General features: G+C 38.5%; 1 protein-coding gene across 1 annotated transcript in view; it reads right to left on the bottom strand.

Annotated features, from left to right (window-relative positions):
• Positions 1-22094, bottom strand: part of GRB2 (growth factor receptor bound protein 2) — a 47298-nt gene that overhangs the window by 11004 nt on the left and 14200 nt on the right. The window contains exon 2 of the mRNA XM_085304534.1: positions 315-412. Coding sequence (XP_085160660.1) covers positions 315-412 — 98 coding nt within the window. The remainder of the gene's footprint in view (positions 1-314; positions 413-22094) is intronic.

Raw genomic sequence — 22094 nt, 5'->3', positions numbered from 1 at the left:
ATTGTCTACTGAATTACTAGTAGTCTGCTAGTGTAGTCGCTCCTCCTGTCTCCCCTTGCAATCAGTCTTTCTAACCCTACATCAAAACACCACAGCCAGCACCAGAAAGGAGGCCAAAACATCGTGCTACAGTAAGCTGTGGAACGAGTTATGGTGAACACTGCAAGCCGCAGGCAGAGGTACAATCCAATGGCCATCCTTTATCTATCCACATATCTTGATAGATCTGATTAGGTACGCTCTGCAAAGTGCTGAGAAGCAGACCTCCCTCCTGTTTGAGAGCAAGGAAGCCTATCGCCCAAAGCTCTACTTACGGGTGTGGTTTCATTTCTATGTAGTTCTTGGGAATGAAGCCGTCTTTTCCATTGAGTTCTGCCTTGTACCAATTCTGATCACATTCTTCATTCAAAACCTGAAGAAAACAAACCAAAAAAAAGAAAGGCTTATCACATTTCAATATACAGCAAAACTGATTAGGATATTGGCTTATTCTTCCCATTTTTGTTTCAAAGACTGCATCTGCACGATGAACCTGTAAAAACAAAACAAAACAAAAACAACAACAAAAAAACGTGGTGAGCAAAAACCTGGAGCAATAATTTAAAACAATCAAAGAGATACAGTACTGAAACCACATGGTCTCTTAAGAAAGTCATGAGAAGTCACTATACATCCACAGGTACCTTTCTGTTTAATCACCTAACCAGATTGACTTCTGTGCCAGAGATTAGTTGACTGTCATCATTACATACTCATTGCAAAACCTGAAAGCCAAAAAAATCTGATTCTTTATCATAATCTCTAATGATCATTTGTTCTGAATTCCACTGACAAACCTGCTGATGCTTTTAGCATAAACAGGATTTCAATCAGTTTTTCTGCATTTGCACTGGTTACATACTGCCTATTTTAAATGATTCTAGGCAACATTTATACTATAGAGAATTTTACAAAACAAGCATACAAACTCATGACAGAACTGGCATGAGCCCAACTGCAGATAAGACTGTCAGCTTCTTGGTTTTTTGCTGATACAGGTTAAAACTAGTTTAAATTAGAGAACAGAAATAATAACTTGCTTTATTAACATAAAAAATGCTCAACAGGCAAGTCAAAACAAACAACAAATATAGATGAACAAGGTTTCCCTTTTTAAGGGATTTTTTTTTTTTACTATAACTTAATTCTAAAACTGAATGTAAGATCAGTAGTAACAAGACAAGAGACATGTTAGTAAGTAGTATTAAAAAGCACGTAAATCAATACTTCAAAGCATTTTTACTCTCAAAATTTTGGTGCTTTGTTTTTCATTGAATTTCTGTCAACTGCCACAGTGCAACAGACAAGCCAGCTACTGTCTGAAGTAGCTTCTTGAACAGAGTGGTATCATGTTCCATAAAGTCAGTCATGCTATAGTTTGAAATCACCTCTCCCCAAATTGATTTTATTTGGTTTTGGAAGTCAACATGGCATAGATCCTGCCCCCTCATCTTTTTTTTTTTTTTTTTTTTTTTAATTTTGACCATAAAGCACTAAAGTAATACTTTTTTTCCAGTATTTTCTTCCTTCTCAATTTTTCTGAAGTTTTTTCCTTTGCAACAAAAAGCCAAATCTGATTAAAAAAGAAAAAAGGATACACTTACAGCCTCAAGTCACAAGTGTCACATGATTAAGGATGTCTAAGTGGAGGAAGATAAGGAAATACAAAGAGGAGAAAAGATACACATGCAGGAAATCACAGAGCAGATTCAAAAATGACATACAAAATATAAATACAGTTATAGTGAAGATATTAACTTAAAAAATAATAGTCATGAACAACCATGTTCATTTATGGTTTACTTTTTTGCAATGTCATCATGCTTCTCTTTTGGAAGAGTTAGGAGATTAAATTAAAAAGGAAAAGCAGAAAGAACAACTGTAGTGGATGGAAGGGCTTCAGAAAATTAAACTCTAAAAGATCAATTTTTGCTGCTGTCCAACACTATATGACATGTTAACACTCTAATCTGTCCCACTGCTAACTGCTAGATCTGAAAGAGAAAGAAATCTAATTACCTACCGAGATAGAAACTGGTAGAGCAAAAGAAGAGAACAAAATCTGAATAGCCACAGCAAATTGTAGTGGATAACAGTTATCTGACTTTTTGCTCCTGCCTGAACAGGCTGATAGTAGGATACATTTCCCTCTCCTAATACTAATACTCCAAAAGTGCAACGTAGCACAGGACCAAAGCTGCATCTACAGAACTTCAGCTGAGCAAAGATATGCACCTCTACGACCCATATTTTTAGTTGAAGAGACTTAATACTTAAAATATCTTAAGTTTTTTAAATACGGATAAAAATATTCAAACTATCTTTTGTGCAGTTGTTACACTGGGTTTTCATTTATTTATTTACAAGCATTGTTTGAGTGCGCACTACAGTGCCGCTGTTTAGATAACCATAATCTGCTCACAGGTCATGAGCAGTTCAAGTGTGACTCTGTTACAAGCGCTGAAGTAAAAGCTCACACACGGGCAGCCGGCACTGATCAGCTGATGTCTGCTAAATTGCCTTTAAGCAAAAAAATGCGCACATCTCTCAGAACTGCTGCAGCATCTGCAAGAGCATTCTGCGCAGAACTGATTCAAATTCAGAATATGAAATGCAGGTAGAGGACACTACTGGCACCTCTGGGATCCTGGTTAGGGGAGATTGAGGTTAAAAACAGGTATGAGGGGGAAAAAAAATCAAATAGTGTAAGGACAAAGGAGACACCAGGCACGGCTTGAAGCCCTAGCTTGGGGTCACAGAAAGATTTTGGCTCAGAGCTCGTACGATCAGGAAGCTTGGTTGTTCATTATATGTCCCAGCAGTCACCACAGTCATTTATGCAACATAACCGAACGCCAACAAAACACGTTCTGATGTTATTCCTAATAAGTCAATTCTTATGTAGTAATATACACTCTTTTATCAAAGATGGCACAGATGAAACCTTTGATAAGATCGTGTACTACAAACCGATTTCATTACCTTTAGGGAGTGCAGTTAACAGATACGGTAGTCTAGTCTTTTCCAAAAAGAAGAAAAGGAAAAAGATCGTAGCATATGAAGGGATATTATCACATATTTGTGCTTTTGGCAATAGGTATTATCAGAATTATAATGCCCAAATGTAAATTATTTTAATGAGTTTTATCTTGCTCTGAAGATATGCTAATAGATCTGGAGGAGCCAAATCACACAGGATTTGGGGTACTCATTAATGCCTGGCCTGAAGACAAATGCCAGGGAAGGAGTGTTGCTGAGGCATGCATTAAGCTTTGCGATGGGAAAAAAAATAGCTGGATAAAAGGCATAGTAAGGTGAACTGCCTACACACACACACAACCTGTTCGGGGGACTTCAGCTGTGACAATGAATCCTCCACAACTCTGCACCTCAGTATCTTTGCTGCAAGGGCTCCTTTTTTTTTCCCTCTGCTTCACACTTGGATTGACATATCTTCGTAGCTGGTTGTCCTTTCTAGGATCATTTTAACTAGCTGTCAGAGCTCCATTCACACCCTGGCAGACAGCCAGGCTATCCATGTCCTACACCACATATTAGAGAGCTTATACACCACCACAAACAGTCACTCCGCAAGTACGACTGTTTCCCCCTTTCAGGGTCTTTCAGAGGCAACACAACCGTCTTTAGAAAGCTACGTGTTCAAGTCTCATTTGAAGAGGAGCCACCTCCAAAACGCAAATGTCTACAAAATCATTTGTTCTGACAGTGTCTTAAAACAGGTAATTCTGGAGCCGCTCCCAGCGCTTAGTTGAGCAAAAATGACTTCTACTGAAGTACCTGAAAGTCAGGACAACTTCATAGTCCCATGTGTAATCCAGGAATTTTGGTTGCTGCTATGATGTTATGTGGCTATTACTATGACAACTGAAAAATAATCATACAAAATTTCAGCTTTTGTAAGAGTTACACCACTGACATCCATAACTGAAATACAAGTAAAGCAAAGCAAATGACTACGCTGCTGCAGACAGCTTAGATTTTTACATCTGACAACATTTCTTTTTGACTTTAAGCCCACTTAAGGAAAGACCTAAGTCATTAAACCACTTTGCTATGAAACACTTCAACATCTAGCAAATCTGTCTATCCCATAACTGCAAATGGCCTCCTAGAGATCTCTGGATGATAATTTTAAGATTAAAATTCTCATCCAGATATTTTAAAAAAGTGATATGCCTCTAAGCTTTTTTTTTTTTAATTGAACTATCATGAGATTTTTCCAGACCTACCAGAGCTACAAAATTTAGTCTAAATACTGCATACATCACTAGATTTTCCTTGGAAGACTTCCCCCAGTACAAATAAACACAGATAAATTAATCATGCAAATGCGAATGTTAAGATTCCCTGCTCCAAATCAAGACAGCCTTCCAAGTTTGCAAAAATCTATAAGGACAAACACTTATTTATCTTAACAAACATTAAGAACTGCTGCTCAAAACACGAAACGTTCCTTTGCAGCCAATCCTCAGGTCTGCCGTAGATCTAATCCAATCTACAACCAAGTAACTCTTCCTTTCACACTAGGGCATCTGTGCCTGCGAGGAGGAAGGAGGAAGGATATTTTTAGCCATTACATTTGAACACATACTGCCATGTGATGTCCTCAGTCTGGAGTCAGCCCTGTTTTACAGTAATAGTGGCTCAACTGCTGCCTGTCAGTTTCCGAGGTTGATAATAGATCTCTTATCAACAAAAGCCCATCTGTTCCCATGGAAATGGAGAAAAGGCCCTGTCGAAGGGCTGCGCAGCAAGGCAGGCGCGAAGTTCTAGCTGCAGAGGCTTGCAGAAAGCTTTCCAAGCCGTTTTCAGTCCTATACCTGGCGCATACTTCTAAACACAGCTTTTTGACCCTGATGAACTGCAGTAAGTCTCAGTCTCAAAACCAAACAATTTTCAGGAACACGCACACGTGAAACTGGAATGAAACAAGCAGATCTGTCATCACAACTCAGGCTGACTCCCACATGCAAATGTAGAACTAAACATAATGCCCCAAATGTACTTGCATACTTTCAAATTTAGCCAAATTCTTCAGAATGCCTGAGTTTTGGAGAGACAAAGTGCAAGAAACTTGTTCAGAGAGAGTTCCAAGCTTTGGCTGAGCCCCTTCTTTACCCTGAACTATAAGGTTTCAGGATCTTTGCCATGCTAACTAAAACAGAAGGCAACAACTGCTTAAGAACAACCTGTTAGCTGCCAGCATGGTTTCCCTCCTCAGTGCTGCGCTGACGCTGCCATAATAAAAACAATGCAGTACATTAAAAACCCTCCCAAAACCTCAGAAATCCAAGGAAGCCCAGAATACTCAAACAAGCACAGAAATTAAAAATAAACAAATTATATATATATACACACACACACACATACATAAAAGCAAGCGATTCAAATCCAGTAACACTGCAGCTGAATTTTTAACCCAGAAACTACTTGTCTCAGAGCAAAGCAGAGGTCGGGGAGAACTGTTGATTGCGTTTTAACGACAAATAGCGGCACTGGGAAGCTTCAGGACTGCCACATCTCACACCGCCACAGAAGGGTTTTAACACAGCTTTTCTCTTTTCAGAGAAAAGATGGTTCCTTTTTCCATTCCGAGAGGCGTGAACCACATTACAAGCAGGCACCCACTGCTTCACTGGAAGCTGCACCTGAATTCAACAGTGAGCTCAGCATGGTCCATGATACAGCATTTTTCTTCCCCCAAATTATTGCAAATGGCATCGCAGGATTTTAAAATTCATCTTGTCAAGGATTTGTAAAAGAAAGCCCAAGTCATACTCTGCCTGGTAACCTACATCCCCCTTCCTCGTTCTCCTCTTAAGGAAGCTAGAGGCAGCAATGCCTCTGAACGAACGAGGCCGCCCCAGCGTATCTGCCAAGGCCATCAGCAAGGCGGCTGTACCGGGAACCGGCACCTCGGGGAACCTGCGGTAACCTTCTTGTCAAAACGGCACTGCAATTCAGAGCGAGCTTTCCTTTCAGCTTTCCTTTTTCTTGCTTTATTCATCACGACAACCAGTACAGTTCATTTTAACTTCAAAACATTTGATGCAAAAAGATGCATTAGACAACTGAAGACAACTAGACTAAGAACAAACAAGTTTAAATTTTTTTACTAGATTAAGAGCAAACAAGTTTTTAAAAATTCTGTTTTCTTTTCACTCAAGTTTATCATTCAAGGCCCGCCTGGATGCAACCCTGTCTAACACGCTCTAGGTGACCCTGCTGAGCAGGGAGGGTGGACTAGATGATCTCCAGAGGTCCCTTCCAACCTTACTGATTCTATGACCATGTGCACATGCAGGAAATGGGAAATACATACATTTTCCAGATCAAAACCCAAAGCATCATGTTTAGACATGACTATCTTTAAGATTTTATATTTACCTAGAGAGTGAGTATTTACAAAGCTATGAAAACATTCATAAAAACCCCAAAAGAAAATGTTACATCTTACNAAAAAAAAAAAAAAAAGAAAAAAGAAAGAGAGAGAGAGAGAGAAATTATTTCTTAAACTGCATTCAATACCAAATATTATAATTTATTATCTAAATAATGCATGTAGATTGTAATATCATGCAATAACGTATTACGGATTTTTTTTATTCTCACACTAACCCCAATTCCTTGTCATCTCTATAGAAACTTTTTCCACTTTTATCCTCTTAAAAGTCAAAAGCAGCACACACAACCCAAACTCCCCAAAAATCTGTTTCAGAGATTCTTCCCACCACATTCAACACAAAGTTCAAGGCTCCTTTTCCCCACTCTTCAAGTGGCGATTTTCCTCAGAAGCCTTATCTGAAGTGATGACTGTTACTTCAACGTGGCACATACACTGACTTTTCACATTGATACTGTTTCCTACAGCAAGCCAAGGCACCGAAAGAAAGAACCGAGGAGAACAAGCTCCAAAGCGTGCAAAACCCATTAGAGTCTAGGTTATATAGCACTGTCTGTAGACATATTTTATTCTTAAAGAAACTCCATTATCTCAATTTGCCTTAAAGGAACCAGAAAATCTAGTCTGAAGTAAAACAAAGCTGAGAGTCAACAAGTCAAAATGACAACAGAAGTCGCAGGACACAGCCGTTCTAGGACCTAAGATTCTTTCCAAACAGTAAATACTATTCTCTTATAAATCTTCAGTCTACACATCGCTGAAGTCTTCCTCCATATAAGTGTTTATAGGTAAACTCAGTATTCCCCTAACTTTCAGAAAGGGCTGATAGGGAGAAGTAGCTGCATGAGATTACAGGAAAGGATGTTATTTTTAACTATGTGAGGAAAAGACAAGCTGTGATGAAAATTCCATGAAATATTTCACCATACAAAGCTCTAGCTAGAGAGTGAGAACTATAATGGTCAAGAAATCCATAGTAACAAGGCTGCCAAATACAGTAAAGAGCATTGCAACAAAGCAAAGTGCAAAGACAAAGAACATAGCCAGGGATTAGCATTCAAGCCTTCATTTCCACCTTGATTTTTTGTATATAATACAGGAATACTTGAGGCAACTTTAAGTTAGCTGAGGTATAATCAATCCTAACTACAAGGACAGAATTCAGCATAGCCTAACTTACCCTGCCTCTCAGGCTTTGCAAGTCTCATACTACTACTTCTCTTCTGGCAAAAGCCTTCTACCCCTCCACCAATTACTAAGGTGTTTCTTTTTTTTTTTCCTTTTACGTTTAAGTGTTTTGTAGCAACCTTCACATCATCATCTAATGAAGATCCTGGAAAGACTCAGTAAACTGAGGCTCAAGGAACTTTGCCACAGGTCTCATCTTCGAGGAAGTTTCCCTCTGTGTAGGAAATTTCTATTAGCACAGACATGAAAAATGACAATGAATTCACCAGTTTTGTCTACCTTGCTCACGAAGGCTAGAGATCCAGGCTCAGTGATTACAGAAGCCTCTTCACATTACTCCTCCCACTACTGCTACATTCCTATGAAGTTTAAATTAGTGATACCGTAAACAGCACATTTTGAAGATGGTTCATGCAAAATCTCCACTGCAGAAAGAATAGTAACCTGCAGTAAAACAAAGACTGGTGGTCCTACAAACCAAACAGAAATAGCTTTACAGAGTTAGAAGTAGCTAGAGCTAACACATTCTCATTAGACTCCCCTCAGTTAAATGGCCTCCAAACATTTCGCTCTTAACAGAGACTCTCAAAAGTGAGTTTCATGTTACATTCAGTAGTTTTATAGGGCCTACGTGAACACTGTAATTCCTATGAACTTCCTAACATAAGAATGACTGTTCAGCACTTAAGCAGATTGAAAAAAAAAAAAAAAAGTTATCACAGCCTGAGCTACGCACTTTGGCTTGTATTTGTACAGAGTAGAATGCTAGAGGATTTGTAAGAACAGTTTCTTATAAAGAGGAAGGGGAGTGCTGTGTTTCCCTAACAGACCAAGGGTTAGTTTACAATGACTGAAGACCAGGACCAGTCGCCTTTTATAACTAGCTGTAGTGCTCAGGATGTTATCACGGAAACACAAGACAAAACATCCTTCCTTAACCTCAAGCTCGATCTACATTTAATTTGGAACCACTGAAGAACACAGCATTTGGCCAGTTTTCTGTTAAGCAGTGTGGATAAGTTTACTCAAGTCCTGGTCAGATGGTCATTTGCCTGCAAACACAGTCTCTCCTTATTCTGAGTTTTAGTTAGAGTAAACAGATCAGTAGTGTTTAGCTTAGATTTAAGCAGGGTCCCAAAAGAAGTTGATCAGTGAAGCACAGAAACTGAGTGAGGCTCTGGAGCTGGAGAGCTCTATGCCATTCTCCCCTCTCTACTGAAGAAAGAAAACAGCCTTGAAGTCTGAATAAGATCCTGCTCTATTTGGGAAAAAAAAAAGAAAAAAAGAAAAAGAAAAAACCCAAATAACTCAAAGGCACATATGACCATCTGTACACAGAGAACAAAATATATATTGTCTTAGCCATCTAAATAAGCCCTCAATTTTGAGGGAGGGAAAAAAAAAGAAAATGAAGAGAACTAGTTTTACCTAGTGGTCAAGAGTAAAGTCTCCTGGGTATCTGCTGCTTACGTAAGCGCTATGAATTTCAGGCCCTCTTAAAAGAGGAGCTGTTTCCAGCTATCCCTTCAAGTTTAGGAGCATGGATATCAAGAATAAAACACATTTGTTATCTTATGCTCTACAATATTTAGACAAGTACAACCAACTACAACTTTTCAGAATGGCTTTTAATGAAATCATAAGGCTTTTGTAAGAGCTCTTGGCACAACCTCTGAGAGATGAAGGTTGAAAGTCACTCTGCCAGAAAATAATAATAAAAAAAGCTATTGAGCATTCCAATGAGAGTGTTTCAGACTTGCTTTCAAGTTCAATCGAGAAACACAGCAGAAATACCACAAACGGCCTCATGTTAGTTTGGAGTCTTACCAAAATCATACGTTTCTCACTTACGCAATTTCTATTCAGTAATCATGCTGGCTCTGTTGTAAATCATTCCTTGATGGTGTGCATCAAAACAGAACAAGTGAAAAGGGTAAAAAAAGAACAAGCGATTGTAATATATGCTTGCCATTCTAGATGTGCTTGCCCTTTTAGAGCTCTACAGTACAAACAAAGCAGATCAGATAGAGCAAAACTAAAAAATACCCTAGGGAAGTACACGTGCATGTCAGTCCGTAAATCAGCCCAGATTCAAAGCTCGGCAAATCCATTCTTAATTTGCTTTGCACAGCAAAGAATTTTACTTGTATGCCATATAGTTCTGACTTTCTTTGTGCAAGTGCCCCATTTTGTCCTAATATCTCTTACTAAAATACACTGCCAGAGAATTTATTTCTCAGCACCTCTAAGAAAGTAGATACACCTGTCTCGCACAGAGACAGGGATAATTTATCTCTGATTATACAGCAGAGCTACAACCAGGACACAAAATTCCTTGCTAGTTGTCCGATGTGTTGCATTTAACACATTGAGACAGTCACGTCTCATACTGAAGCATACACTAGAGGACAAAAAAATGCTTGCATTTCGTTCAAGAACAGGATACTGCAACAGTTAAATCTGGTCCTTAATCATCTCATGCGTGGTACCCCAAACCTTTACAGATTAAAACCCACAAAACTCCTCTTGCCAGAATGAAAGACATGAAGAAATGCAAAGATCGATAGAACTTTCTATCCAAATGTAAGACAGCTACAATTTTGTGGGTTCAAAGTTGCAATATAGTTCCTTTTCCTGAAAGGATCCATTACCTCTGCTATACTTCACTGTCCAAGAAACCACCAAATCTAACACTCCACTCCGGTACTATCACTCTTAATTAACCCTCTTTCTAACACACAAACTCTCAAGGAATTTATTAATACTGTTAACCAGATGGGAAAAGTTACTTGCAGAGCAAAATGAAGCAATTGCTCTGTACAAGAGGCTCTGTCATAGCAAAGGCAACTCAAATGTTTGTGGACAGAGTTGCTATATTGTACACATGCAATAGCAGGTTAAAATCTAAAAGCATGTGAAGGAAGATGAACAAGCTATGTGACATAAGCCTTCATAAAGAAGCTGACTGCAGCTTCTGAAGTTGGATATTTCTCAGCCCACTTAGCAGCCTGCAAAAATACCACAGCACATAAGGCAAATTTGCCAGCTTCAGAAAAGCTGGACAGGAGGGAAGATGACGACTACGTTGAACAACCTGGATTCAATCAATCTTTGATCAGAAATTTAGGATATGTGACTAGAGGGCAGTTTTACAGTTCTGTGGACTCCAGAATGGGACAATTGTGCTCCACAGCCAAAGGCTTACAAGCACTGCGTAGAAAGATGTGTTTGCTGTGTAGCTATTACAGTCCTGACCATACATCTCACTGTAAGTTTTGCCTATGTTAGGAGCATGACATCACCTCGCTTTCGATCGGTCTTCCGTTGTAACACTTGGGGTATTTTCAGAGGAACTGATACCTGGCTAGTTATTCCCCATCCTCCACTGGTGCAGCTGATTATTTCTGCCCACATATATGATGGTATATTCATCCTTACTGAACACCTTCCTGTTTTTATAATGTATTTCTTCAGACTGTCAAGATCATTTTGAATCATCTTCAACATGCATAAACCCACCTCAACTAATCACCACCCACAAATATTACAAGCATGCTCCGTTTCATCATCTGATTTGTTAAGACGATAAATATTATCACACCCATGATAACCTCGTGGAAAGCCGCTCACAGTCTCCAGGAGTGACAGGGAACCACTACTAAGCATGTCTGAGTATGGTCCTCCAGATATCTTTGCATCCATTCCTATAGCAGCTTTCAGCTAAATAAGATCTCCCTAGTTGCTTATAAAACAGGCTTCCAAGCTCAAAGTACTAATAGACTTGGTACCCCAGAATGCACCAGAGTTTGATACCTCAAACAACTGACACGTCTGAGCGTTATTGAAAAGTTGAAAAAAGTTAAAGGAAAAAAAAGCCTTATACTAACAAGCAGACTATTTGGTGGGAAACAAGACAGACACCAACACTGCAGCCGGCTACAGAGCAATCCTGAAGGAAATAACGAAAAGGTTGGCCAAAACCATGACATTTCAGTGGGAAGCCTGATTAGAAATGTTATTTGCTATGTTAAAGCACACTAGAAAAGATACAACTCTAAAAGGCCTTAAAGATAAATTCAAAGGCAATCAGAATACAGACTTTTTTTTTTTTTTGTTTTTAAAAGTAAATTTAGTTGATCTGCAGCTGCATGGGCTAGCCAGTCAAAGAGCAATCCTCACCACATGGGTGACACAAAGGTCTAATGTGCTTCCAAAGATCATGACAAGAAACAGATTCTGGTTAACTACACTATCAGCAACATAACAGAATAAAGGTTTCCAAAGCAGTGTTAATACGGCATGTATTTTCAAGACAAATAATTTTCTATTTTTTCCCTTAAAATTATGGTTTTATTTGAAGTGTTTTTTACATAGTATGTACTCACATGCATAACTTTTTAGAATGTGGGCAAGTTAACAGGGCAAAAAAAAAAAAAACTCTGACTCTGCTTCATACCGTTTCAAAGTTTGCAAGCTGTAAGATTCTGTTAGCATAGATTCTGGCACTAAACACAGATTGCTTAATATTTTATAGCACTACAATATTTACAGAATATGAAACAGTCTGCCTTGATTTTTATCTTTGACAGAAAGATATCAGGAACAATAAAATATCTGACATTTAATTGTCTGTAGAACAAAGTTCCCTAGGTCAATTACACATGATTTTCTATTAAAAAAAGCACTTGAAAAACATATGCAACACTTCGGTTTTTTTGATATTACTGAAGTTCTGCACATTTTGATTGTTGGTCCTGAAAAACACAGTTGTTAGATTGCACCTTGAAAGGTAGAACAGTTACTGGATTGAACATAGAGCTGTACACCAAAACCCAGATAATTTACTGAAACCTGCATCCAGAAATGAGGATGTCTGCAGGCACATCTCACAAAATGGTCAGCAATTAAATTGCTAAGGCTGATACTACATAGAGTTCTTGACCTAGAAACAACAATCCTACTAGCTAATTCACACTTCTGAGTGTGAATTTCCAGCCATCTACAAACTCAGAGACTACGCTATCAATTTGTAGTGGCTAGATGTTTGGCAGCAGTAGTGTTTGAGTTGGTTTATGCAGTCATTGCCTTATGGCTGCTCCTCCCACACACACCCCGTGCAGTGGTTGAACAGATTGGGGAACTGATCTCACTAAAAAATAGTTTAGGGAGGTGGGGTATTTTTCAGCTGGACTAGTCACCTGTCTCAATTCACTGGTTGGTTACACAGATACTCATAGCAGCAAGTGCAGGGTACAACTCCAGAAATGAAACAGCATCTGAGGAGACAAGAAGAAAAGGAGTATGGCAGGACTGCTTGAGCAGGCACTGCCATGAAGCAAACACCCTTCATCCTGCTTTCAGAAGACAGAAAAGGTTGTTCTGCAGTTCTAGAAACAAAAACAAACAAACAAACAACAACAAATAACCTTACACATGCAAGGTTTAATAGTCCCACTTGACTATGGCAAGAGAAAAGCAAAAGCTTTTAATGTTCAAGAATGGAGAACACGGGTGGTCCTGCAAAAAGGCAGCAAAAGCCAAGGCTTAACTGACTGAACGTTACTGGGAAGGAAAGAAAATGGGGAAGTGGGAGTGAGGGACCCCACAGAAGCTTACAGAGGTATTTCTTTCTTCTAATGATAGGCTTATTTGGGTAAGTGTTGAAGCAGTTTTTTTCTAGCTGTATACATATTGAAGCTGTGACCTTTAGCAGATAAGACAGTAAGAAAAGTTACTTTCAGGTTTGCCAGGCAGGTTAAATTAAACCTCATACTAATCCTGGCAAGAGATATCTGAAGGTCTATGCAGCATAGACAGCAAAAACCCAGGCCTCATGCATGAAACAGCTGTCAAGGTCAGGGACTTAAAAAAAACAAAACAAAACAGTGGTGGGCTGACCAAACTTTCCTGCTTCATAATTTCAACAATGACAGTGGTCAGTCTTTCTGACAATTTTTTTTTTTTTTTTTTTTTTAAGTTACGTCACTGACATGCATGGTAAGAAAAATGTTATCATCCCTTCCATCCAGCTACACATTGCAAACATGCACACACAGAAAAGAGCAGGGTTTTGTGATTAATGTTAAAAAAAATCAGGTGTTACTAATACCAGTGCATAAAACTCAAGCCTACTAAAAAGAGGGTTTCAGGCTACTGCTAACTGCAACATCTTTCTTTCTGGAGCAACTGAACAATCAACATTTATTAATTTCTTGCACACGTGTACTTTTCTGTCAGTCCCTAGAGCATACACAGTGCAATTTGCATTTGAAAGTACAGATGAAGGAAAAGTCTATGTTCCACTACCTTGAGACAGCTGCCCCAAATGTCATCACTATTCAGTTCAGACCCCAGCTGCAAAGGCTGCTCATTTTGGCCAATGAAACCGAAGTCTGCCATTTCCTGTTAGCACCAAGGACTTACAGCCTTAACACTGTAAGAATAGTGTTATCACCATCAGAACTGCATTTTCCCAAACTCAGAATGTATCTAAAACCACATCTCCACTCCACACCCTTGCATTTCAGTCTCTGTCCTACGGAAAGTGAAGTCAGTGGTGTCGAAATCTCTTTCTGGGATGAGAAACGAAAGTTACTTTCAAACAGTCCGTGAAGGATTTTGTGAGCAACTGCTGCAAAGAAACACCAATGCTTTTAGATGGGATCTATGAATCCCTCCACAAACACTTGTCAGTCCAAACAAAGAAACTGCATTTCTTACTGCTGTTAGGAAGTGCAGTAGCAATTGCATCTGCACCTTTGAGAAAGCTTAATTTGACTTTGGCCTTAAGATTTATCACAGGCAGACTGATGAGAGAAGAACATGATATAAACGATTACAGGACAGAAGGTAACAGATCTTTATTAAGCTGAATTCACGTACTGTCAGAATGGAAAGACTAACAAGTGATAATTAGACCAGAAAGTAGAAATTAAAATACTGCAGAAAGCCCTTCTACTTTTCTACTGTGTTATGAAAAATTGGTTTCCAAGCTAAAGGCCTTGTAAATCTTTCAGATGTAAGCCTTATTGCAGTTACCGTAAGTCAACAGACACCACAAATAAGAGACTTGCCTCATCGATACAGAGCTTCCAGAACTCTATTTGTTAGAAGCCCGTGCAGGACCATTATAGTCTTTGCTTACATGCTTACAGAGACAACCTTATTCAAGCTGACTGCAGTTTATCCCCTGCTTTGACAAGCATGAAGTTTAGGGACAAAACAACCAACCAGCCAACACCCCCCAGTTTTGCATTTGCTCCAGTACAGGCTCATCATGGTGCTCATTTGAATTATCCTCTCTCTCTCTCTCTCTCTCTTTTTCTTTTTTTTTTATTACAACAGGCAGGATTTGGTTCATATCAAGCATGAGCAAAGTCAACAAATCCTCAGCATTCTTATTTTTCCTTCCACCCTTTACAGTTCCTCACAGAAGTTATTACTGGGGGAGTGTCACAGCAACAGCCTTACATCACCATTTATTCCCCCTTCCTTCTCCACTACCCCAAATGGAACAGGCATGCGATTACCAAGCCAGCTCATGCAATTCTTTATTCTTTGCAATTTCCTACCTCTCATTTGAAAAACAAATACTTCACTGTTATCTAAAAATATATTAAAACATTGCCAGCAACTCAGCACTCAAAGCAAAACAACCATCACCACCCAGTGTGAATGCACAATAGAAGCAGCATTTTTGGTAAGAGGGCAAATTTTTAAAGAGTCACTGAGAACAGCAAGAAAAATAGTTAAAGCTACAAAAATAAAGGGTTGCTCTATAATCACAAAGAGAAAACTGCTCTGCCATTATGAGACTCCGCCAAATATCTAGCCCAAGGGTACGAATTAGAGTGCACTTTGATAGCAGAGAAAGAGTTCAGTAGTGTCAGTTTAAGGTACTCCTATCCATCCTCATGCCAAAGCTTGTCTCCCCCCCAGTGCAGCCAGCGTATCTGCTTTTGGACCAAATCATGGAACCAGCCTTTGAAAAGCACAAATAGATCTTGACAAAAAACTCCTCTCCACAGCCAGCTTTCTTCCCTGACCTAGTTCACAGTGCAGGTCTACAAGCATCTCCACCACCACCAGTGTGACACACAAAGCACAGAAGATCCTAAGCCAGTGTTGCCAAATTCTTTGTAAAACAAAGACATGACCCTGAGGCAGTGATTCCAGAAGTGAAGTTTTCTGTGACAGTTAAGCTAAGCTCCCTCCTCCCCCCCGCTCCCCCCCCCATACCTTCTTCCCTCCAGGCTTTCATTCTCACCTCTGCACCATCCATCCTGCACACTCTGTGCAGGCCCAAGTGTTTGAGAAATTAGCAAAGGAAAGACTGAACAGAGTGAAGAAAAAGCACACGTAATTTTGCAAAGGTTTATTTTTCCGTCAGCTTTCTCAGTCTCAATGGAGTTCAAATACAAGAGCCTCGTACCAACAGAATACTGGAACCAGCAGCTAGAGGAAAAGCTTAAGTGGTCCCTGTACTGCAAAACAAAGAAGTCTAATCAAGCATCCTAGAGCCAATGTATTCCAGGCAGCTGGGGCAGCAAGAGCAATTTAAGTGACATTCCTGCATTGCATGCTTGTCTCTGCTAAGCAAAACCACGTGCAACTATACTGTTCTATTCTACAAAAAGGTGCAATTTAGGCTTCATCTATAAAAAAAAAAAATGACAGAATGAAGAGGGAAGGAGGAGGAATTTGATTCCCTCTCTCCCAGCTGTTTAGTGCACTAACACATCTTTCCCCCGCTCCTTTCCAATCTTCTTTCTCCTTCGCAAATGCAAGTTCAAGATAACTGAGGAATACACTTAATGTTCTAAGGACAACTAGTAGAACAGTCAGAGAAATACTGAAATGCTTTAAAAAAAATTCCCTGCTGTATCTAACCTGAAAGTCTATCAGTGTATAATCTCAATTATCAGTATATAATCTCAATTATCCTAAGAATCTATTTCAGCAGGCGTTACAATAAAATATGATCTTTTAAAGCCAAAAGAACCATGCTTATTTTTTTAACTCCCCCTATAAAATCAGTAGCTCATTGTCACTTTGCCTTTATTGTTGTCCTACAGGCCAGAGGAAGCAGTAATGCTTATTTTATAACTACTGCCTGAAACTGTCCAGAAATGACAGAGCTTCCTTCACAAATTTAAGACAAAATCCTCTTGTAATCTTCCAAGTCCAACTGACAATGTTTGCATTAGTGTTCTCAATAAACCATACTAGCCCATGCAGAAGAGTCCCTTTCTCTGTCACAGACTAGACAGTTCATCCTTTGCAACCAATTATAGTTGAACTCCAGTAACAATAGTGAAATTGTGCTGTACATACTGAAAAGCTAGGGAATTCCATGCTGTACAGGATTCATTTGTCCCTTGTCCATGTAAACCAAAGGGCTACACATTTTCTGGCAATACGCATTAACCACTGTGTAACTCACCTGTCAGTGCCTTTGACACAATGCAATGACATCAGGAGCTACTCCATTCAGGTTGATATTTGTGCATTTCAAATGTTTGTTCCAATATCTGTAAAAATCCATTTTTATTCAGAATAGCCATTAAAAAAAAAAAAACACTACTCTATCATGATAGATCCCCTAAAGGATCCTTTACTTTTAGATTCCCTAAAGGTAAAAAGTACTAAATTGAAAATGGAATTCTTAATAAATATTACTTATTTGTTATTACAGATACAGAGGCTTTCATTCTTTCCAATTCATGAGTTACTTTTCTCACTTACAATGGCATATCTAGACAAAAAAATCTAAAATATATTAATCTCACTAGGAAAGTCTTTTAGATCTTGATTATTTCAGGATGATATAAACATTTAATGCAAAGTTAACAGAACATGCCTTGACTACCATTTCACAAGGCTTTTGTAACTGTAGAAGAAGGGGTTAAAGTCAGGAAATTTTCAAATCTAAAGATGAAGTGTAATGAGATCAGAATAATAAGATTACCATAATCTGCCTCACACACATAGCTAGGATCAGTCCTAATCTCTTCATTTTGAGACAGATGGAAAAAGCATGAAATCAGAGATAATAGGAGGCCAATTTCCTAGAATAGGCCACTTTTCAAGGTTCACCATAGTATAAGTCAATATTTTGCTAGATTTGTACCTATTTAACCAATTCTAATAGAATATACTGGCAGGCAGAACTAGGCATCTCAAATCCATGCTACATAAACAATAAGAAAAAGTAATATCACCAAAGTAATTTCAATATGTTACAGATTATTAGACACTAAATTGGAGACTAATATACAGAGTCTCTACCTAATAGAATTCCCAGATACTTTAATTGAAAACATAGCTAAAAAAAAGAGCCAATCATTTGAAAAATATACTAACATCTCAAACTGCATATGACTAGATTCTGCTTATTGATTTTTACTCTAAGGTTGATAAACACTGTTAAGATAGCAATTTGCATCTGTGACCAGTATGACACAAAGCAGTCACAGGAAGCAACTTGGACAGTTTTAATCTTGGTTTAAGCATATTAAAGAGATGCATGGAATGACCTTTAACTCTTTTATTCTGCAGGATATACTTTTTTTTATCTGGGGATGGGGGGAAAGAGAGAAAGCATTAAATAGCCTCAGATAAACACAACAGTCAAGAGTCATTATGGTGGCCACTATGCAGTTACCTCAGTGGAACCTAGTCAAGGATTGGTAGTAGAGAAAGTTAGAGAAATTGGAAAAAAACGTGGTATACTTCAGCACTAAATAGAGTCAGCAAGATGCCTGAAATTAAATAACATTGCTAAGGGAGACAGAGGTAAGAAAGAAATCATCCAAGGAATTAAAAACAAAGACTGGTGGCTATAAAATAACTGGAAAAATATTTCTAAATCAGCTAACAGATCTTAACTTCTTCTAGGAAGGAAGACCTATCCCCTTTAGGTTAGTAAAAGCCCCAAGCCTGCAACATGAGACCTTTGGGGTTCAATGTGAAGTTGAAGTTTTGCAGTATTGTAAGCTGGTTATGCAAAGGCCTGAGAAAAGCTAAAAATAAATAAAAATACATAAAAAATAATTTTAAAAAACACCCCAAGATGCAATTTCTTACAGAGCAGGTTTTCACCTATCAGTTCAACTAATTGCTCTCATAACTCTTAGAACGTATTAGCAGCTTGCATGCATCTGATGCATCTGCTCTTCACAAGTAATTTTATAGTTTGTCTTAATTCAACTCGCAAGAAGCCTATTCACACACTGATAGCCCTCATGATTTTGTAACATATTATATAGCTATAGCCACAATTAATTTGGTAAGTATCCACATGAAACTCCTTTACTGCCTCAACCCTGTTTGTACATCTGTATAACTTGCTGCTTCACCAATCTCTTATCTGAGCATTTTAAGCATTTAAACTTATTTCTTCTTTGTGGGAAAGGCACGCAGATCTGAAAATGGCCCTTATCCCCCATTTTATTTTTGGGGTGTTCCACTGAAGAAAACTAGAAAAAGGGAAGTCTAATTAAATCAGTTCCACAGGGCTGATCAGATGATCCTGTCCACACAGAAGAGCAGCAAAACTGGCAACAGTATAACTTCAGCCTCCTGACAGGAATGTTGTTTTGTCCCCTATTAGAATCTTAACCCAGCTGCATGTAAACAAACCCTTGCTCAAAACCAAACACCTTCATAATTGGATTATTAATTCAATTATAAATCAGTGTTGAGCAAAATAAAGAGAGGTTAATGAAACTTATTTTTCCTTGCACAAATCAAGATGACTTCAGTGCATACAACCAACAATGTTCTGGCTTTAAATGACATAACAGCTTAATCTTCCAAAGTATAAAATACACTATTTAAATCACTTAAAATGTTAATTTGCCAGTAGGGAACCTCAACTATATTAATCAGAGATGTATCATATCAGACAATCAGAGCAGTTATTAGCAGAATAACCACTTTAATCTAGCACATTTTTACTTCATATAGTTTGACCTGTTTTTGCTGATTTATGTCTAGCAACACTTCAAGCTGAAGAGAAAACATACAAGTATTTGGTCTGGCTGATCTTCAGAGAACCACAACTCCGAAGAGATGGGAACTTTTCTTGCTATCCGGTCACTGCAAAGCTGTTCAGACTTCCTCTCTAGTAGGAAATGCATGCACGCACACATTCACACACGAGCAAGACACTTAGAAATGGTTTCCGAGCAGAACACCGAATATCGTCTGACTCATTCCTGTCATATTTGCATAACGCAAAGCACACCAGAGATCTTGCAAACCTTTATGAGTGCTCAAGTGTATGCATCAAACTAAGCAAACTAGAGAGTTTGCACAATCAGCTCTAGAACATTATATCCATTTAAGATGTTTCACAGAATGTCTCCAACCTCATAAAACAGAGCCAAACACGAAGAAAGGAGATGCAGTTTTACTGTACAATATTACATTAGCATCAGTGATTTTTCTGCCAACATTACACTGAATGTGAGAGCAAGAGAAGATAATAAAGAAGCACTGTAATGGAAAAGATTTTTAGAGGACTCCCTTTTAAAGGACTGAGTTGACACATTTCTTGTGCCTGTGTTTTAACAGATAGGTGGACCGCCAACAGGCCCAACCTCACCCGTTTCTACCTGGTAAGGTTCTGCTTAGAGAGCAAGACTTCAAATGAGAGATATAGTAAAAGACCTTGGTTAATCGGAGACACCAGGTATCCAAGTTCAAACTGCACGGGTGGAAGAAGCAAACAAGTATTGACAGATAGTCAATAAGGCAAACACAAGATCAAAAAAGCCCCTCAAAAATTAGACTTCTGTGGATTTTGCAGCTAAATAACCTTTGTGAAAATACATTTAACCATAACTCTGCTTTACAGACCATTTTGAAAAATGTTTCTAAAACAATTCTAAAAGCCAATAAAAACAAATTGCATCAACAGGTTATGCTCAGCTACTTCTCTAAATCTAGTTTCAGGTACAAGCTATTCATTTCACTTCCAGGTTTTCTCAACTCTTCAACCACGAGAAATACAAATTTGTCAATATTCTTAATATTGTATCATCGTTTTTATTAGAAAGACTTAACCAAAACACCTATCCACAAACTCAGTTTTTACACAACTGCTAAAAATGCCAGTCTCATCTGCACAAAGCTTCATCCATGCTTTCATAGTGATTCATGCCTTTAGTGTAAGAATGCCTTAATAGGACAGACACCAAAGTCCACACCATAGATTAGAACACCAACTTCTCATTTTGATCTTTAACTCAAATTCTCAGTTTAAAATGAAATATGTGATTATTTTCAGTCTGCTGTGGAATAATAAACTGTTATATCCCAGAAGTCTTCTAAAGACATTTAGGTTTAGCCTGTTTTGGGTCACAATGGGTCTTAGTAAAAAGTATTAATCCACTCCAAGCCTAATCCATTGGAAAAAAAAAAAAAAAGCTTTTCTTTCTTCTCCAAACTCATCATTGGACTACAGTTCAAATTCTGGAGAACCAATAGCACATAGAATGAAACATCCACAATTCTATACTCAAAGTTGGGAGAGCAAAATTTAGAATTACAACAGCCTTAATTTAACCAGAAATAGCCCACCAATTTCTGGCAAAATAGGGAAAACTAGCCTTTAAAAAGAAAAGGAAAAAAAACCACACTAGTCTGTAAAAATATGTGCTCCTCATTAGCCTCAAAAAAGAGCACGCTTGAATAATTAACTATAGACTGAAGAACTGTCAAGAAGGGTGCCTGGACCATAAACAAATAATTAGATGTTAAAGAATAGGGATCATTCCTTTAAAACAAGGGAAGCTATCAGAACTAAGAGGCCTAAATCTAATCCCAGTAAGAAGCCCACATGGAATGCCAGAAGCCATTATGAATGGCAAAAAGGAGAAAGATGCCAATGATCTCCTTTTTTAAAGAGGGGGGAGGAAACATGACCCAGTACAGAGTGAGGACAACACCCATGTCAGAGAGCTGCCTGATGGTATATAAAATATAGTAATTTCAGTAACAAAACAGTGTTCCTGCTCTGACCTAAACTAGGAAAGTACAAGGCCGAAGATTTCCAAAGCAAGATTAACTTCAGTTCTACTTAGAAAAAGCTCAAAACCACAGCTGTGGAGACTTACTGAAAGCGATCTTCTGCATTATGCACTGCATGGGAGGGGACAGGAGAGGGGAAAATAAGGGGCATAAAAAAAGGGGGCAACAGCCACACATCAAAGCAGATGCCTTCAAAAAATTCCCCTATGTTATGAAGTTCCTCTTTCACTAATAAAATAACATTTGTTTGTGTCCAATTCTCTCCATAAGGGGAAAAAAAAACAATTAAATGGAACTTGCTCACACTAAGTTAGAGTAGGAAAACTTTCTGTACTGAAGTGACTAAGCCTACAATAGTCCACGTAGCTCACTATCACATGGCTTGGGAAGAGAGACACTAGTCCAGAGT

Source organism: Rhea americana, unplaced genomic scaffold (genome assembly GCF_003343005.1).
Source record: "Rhea americana isolate MKP2758 unplaced genomic scaffold, rheAme1 scaffold_21, whole genome shotgun sequence".
Lineage (NCBI taxonomy): Eukaryota > Metazoa > Chordata > Aves > Rheiformes > Rheidae > Rhea > Rhea americana.
Note: the sequence above shows the minus strand (reverse complement) of the source record. Positions and strands in the feature narration are given on the sequence as shown.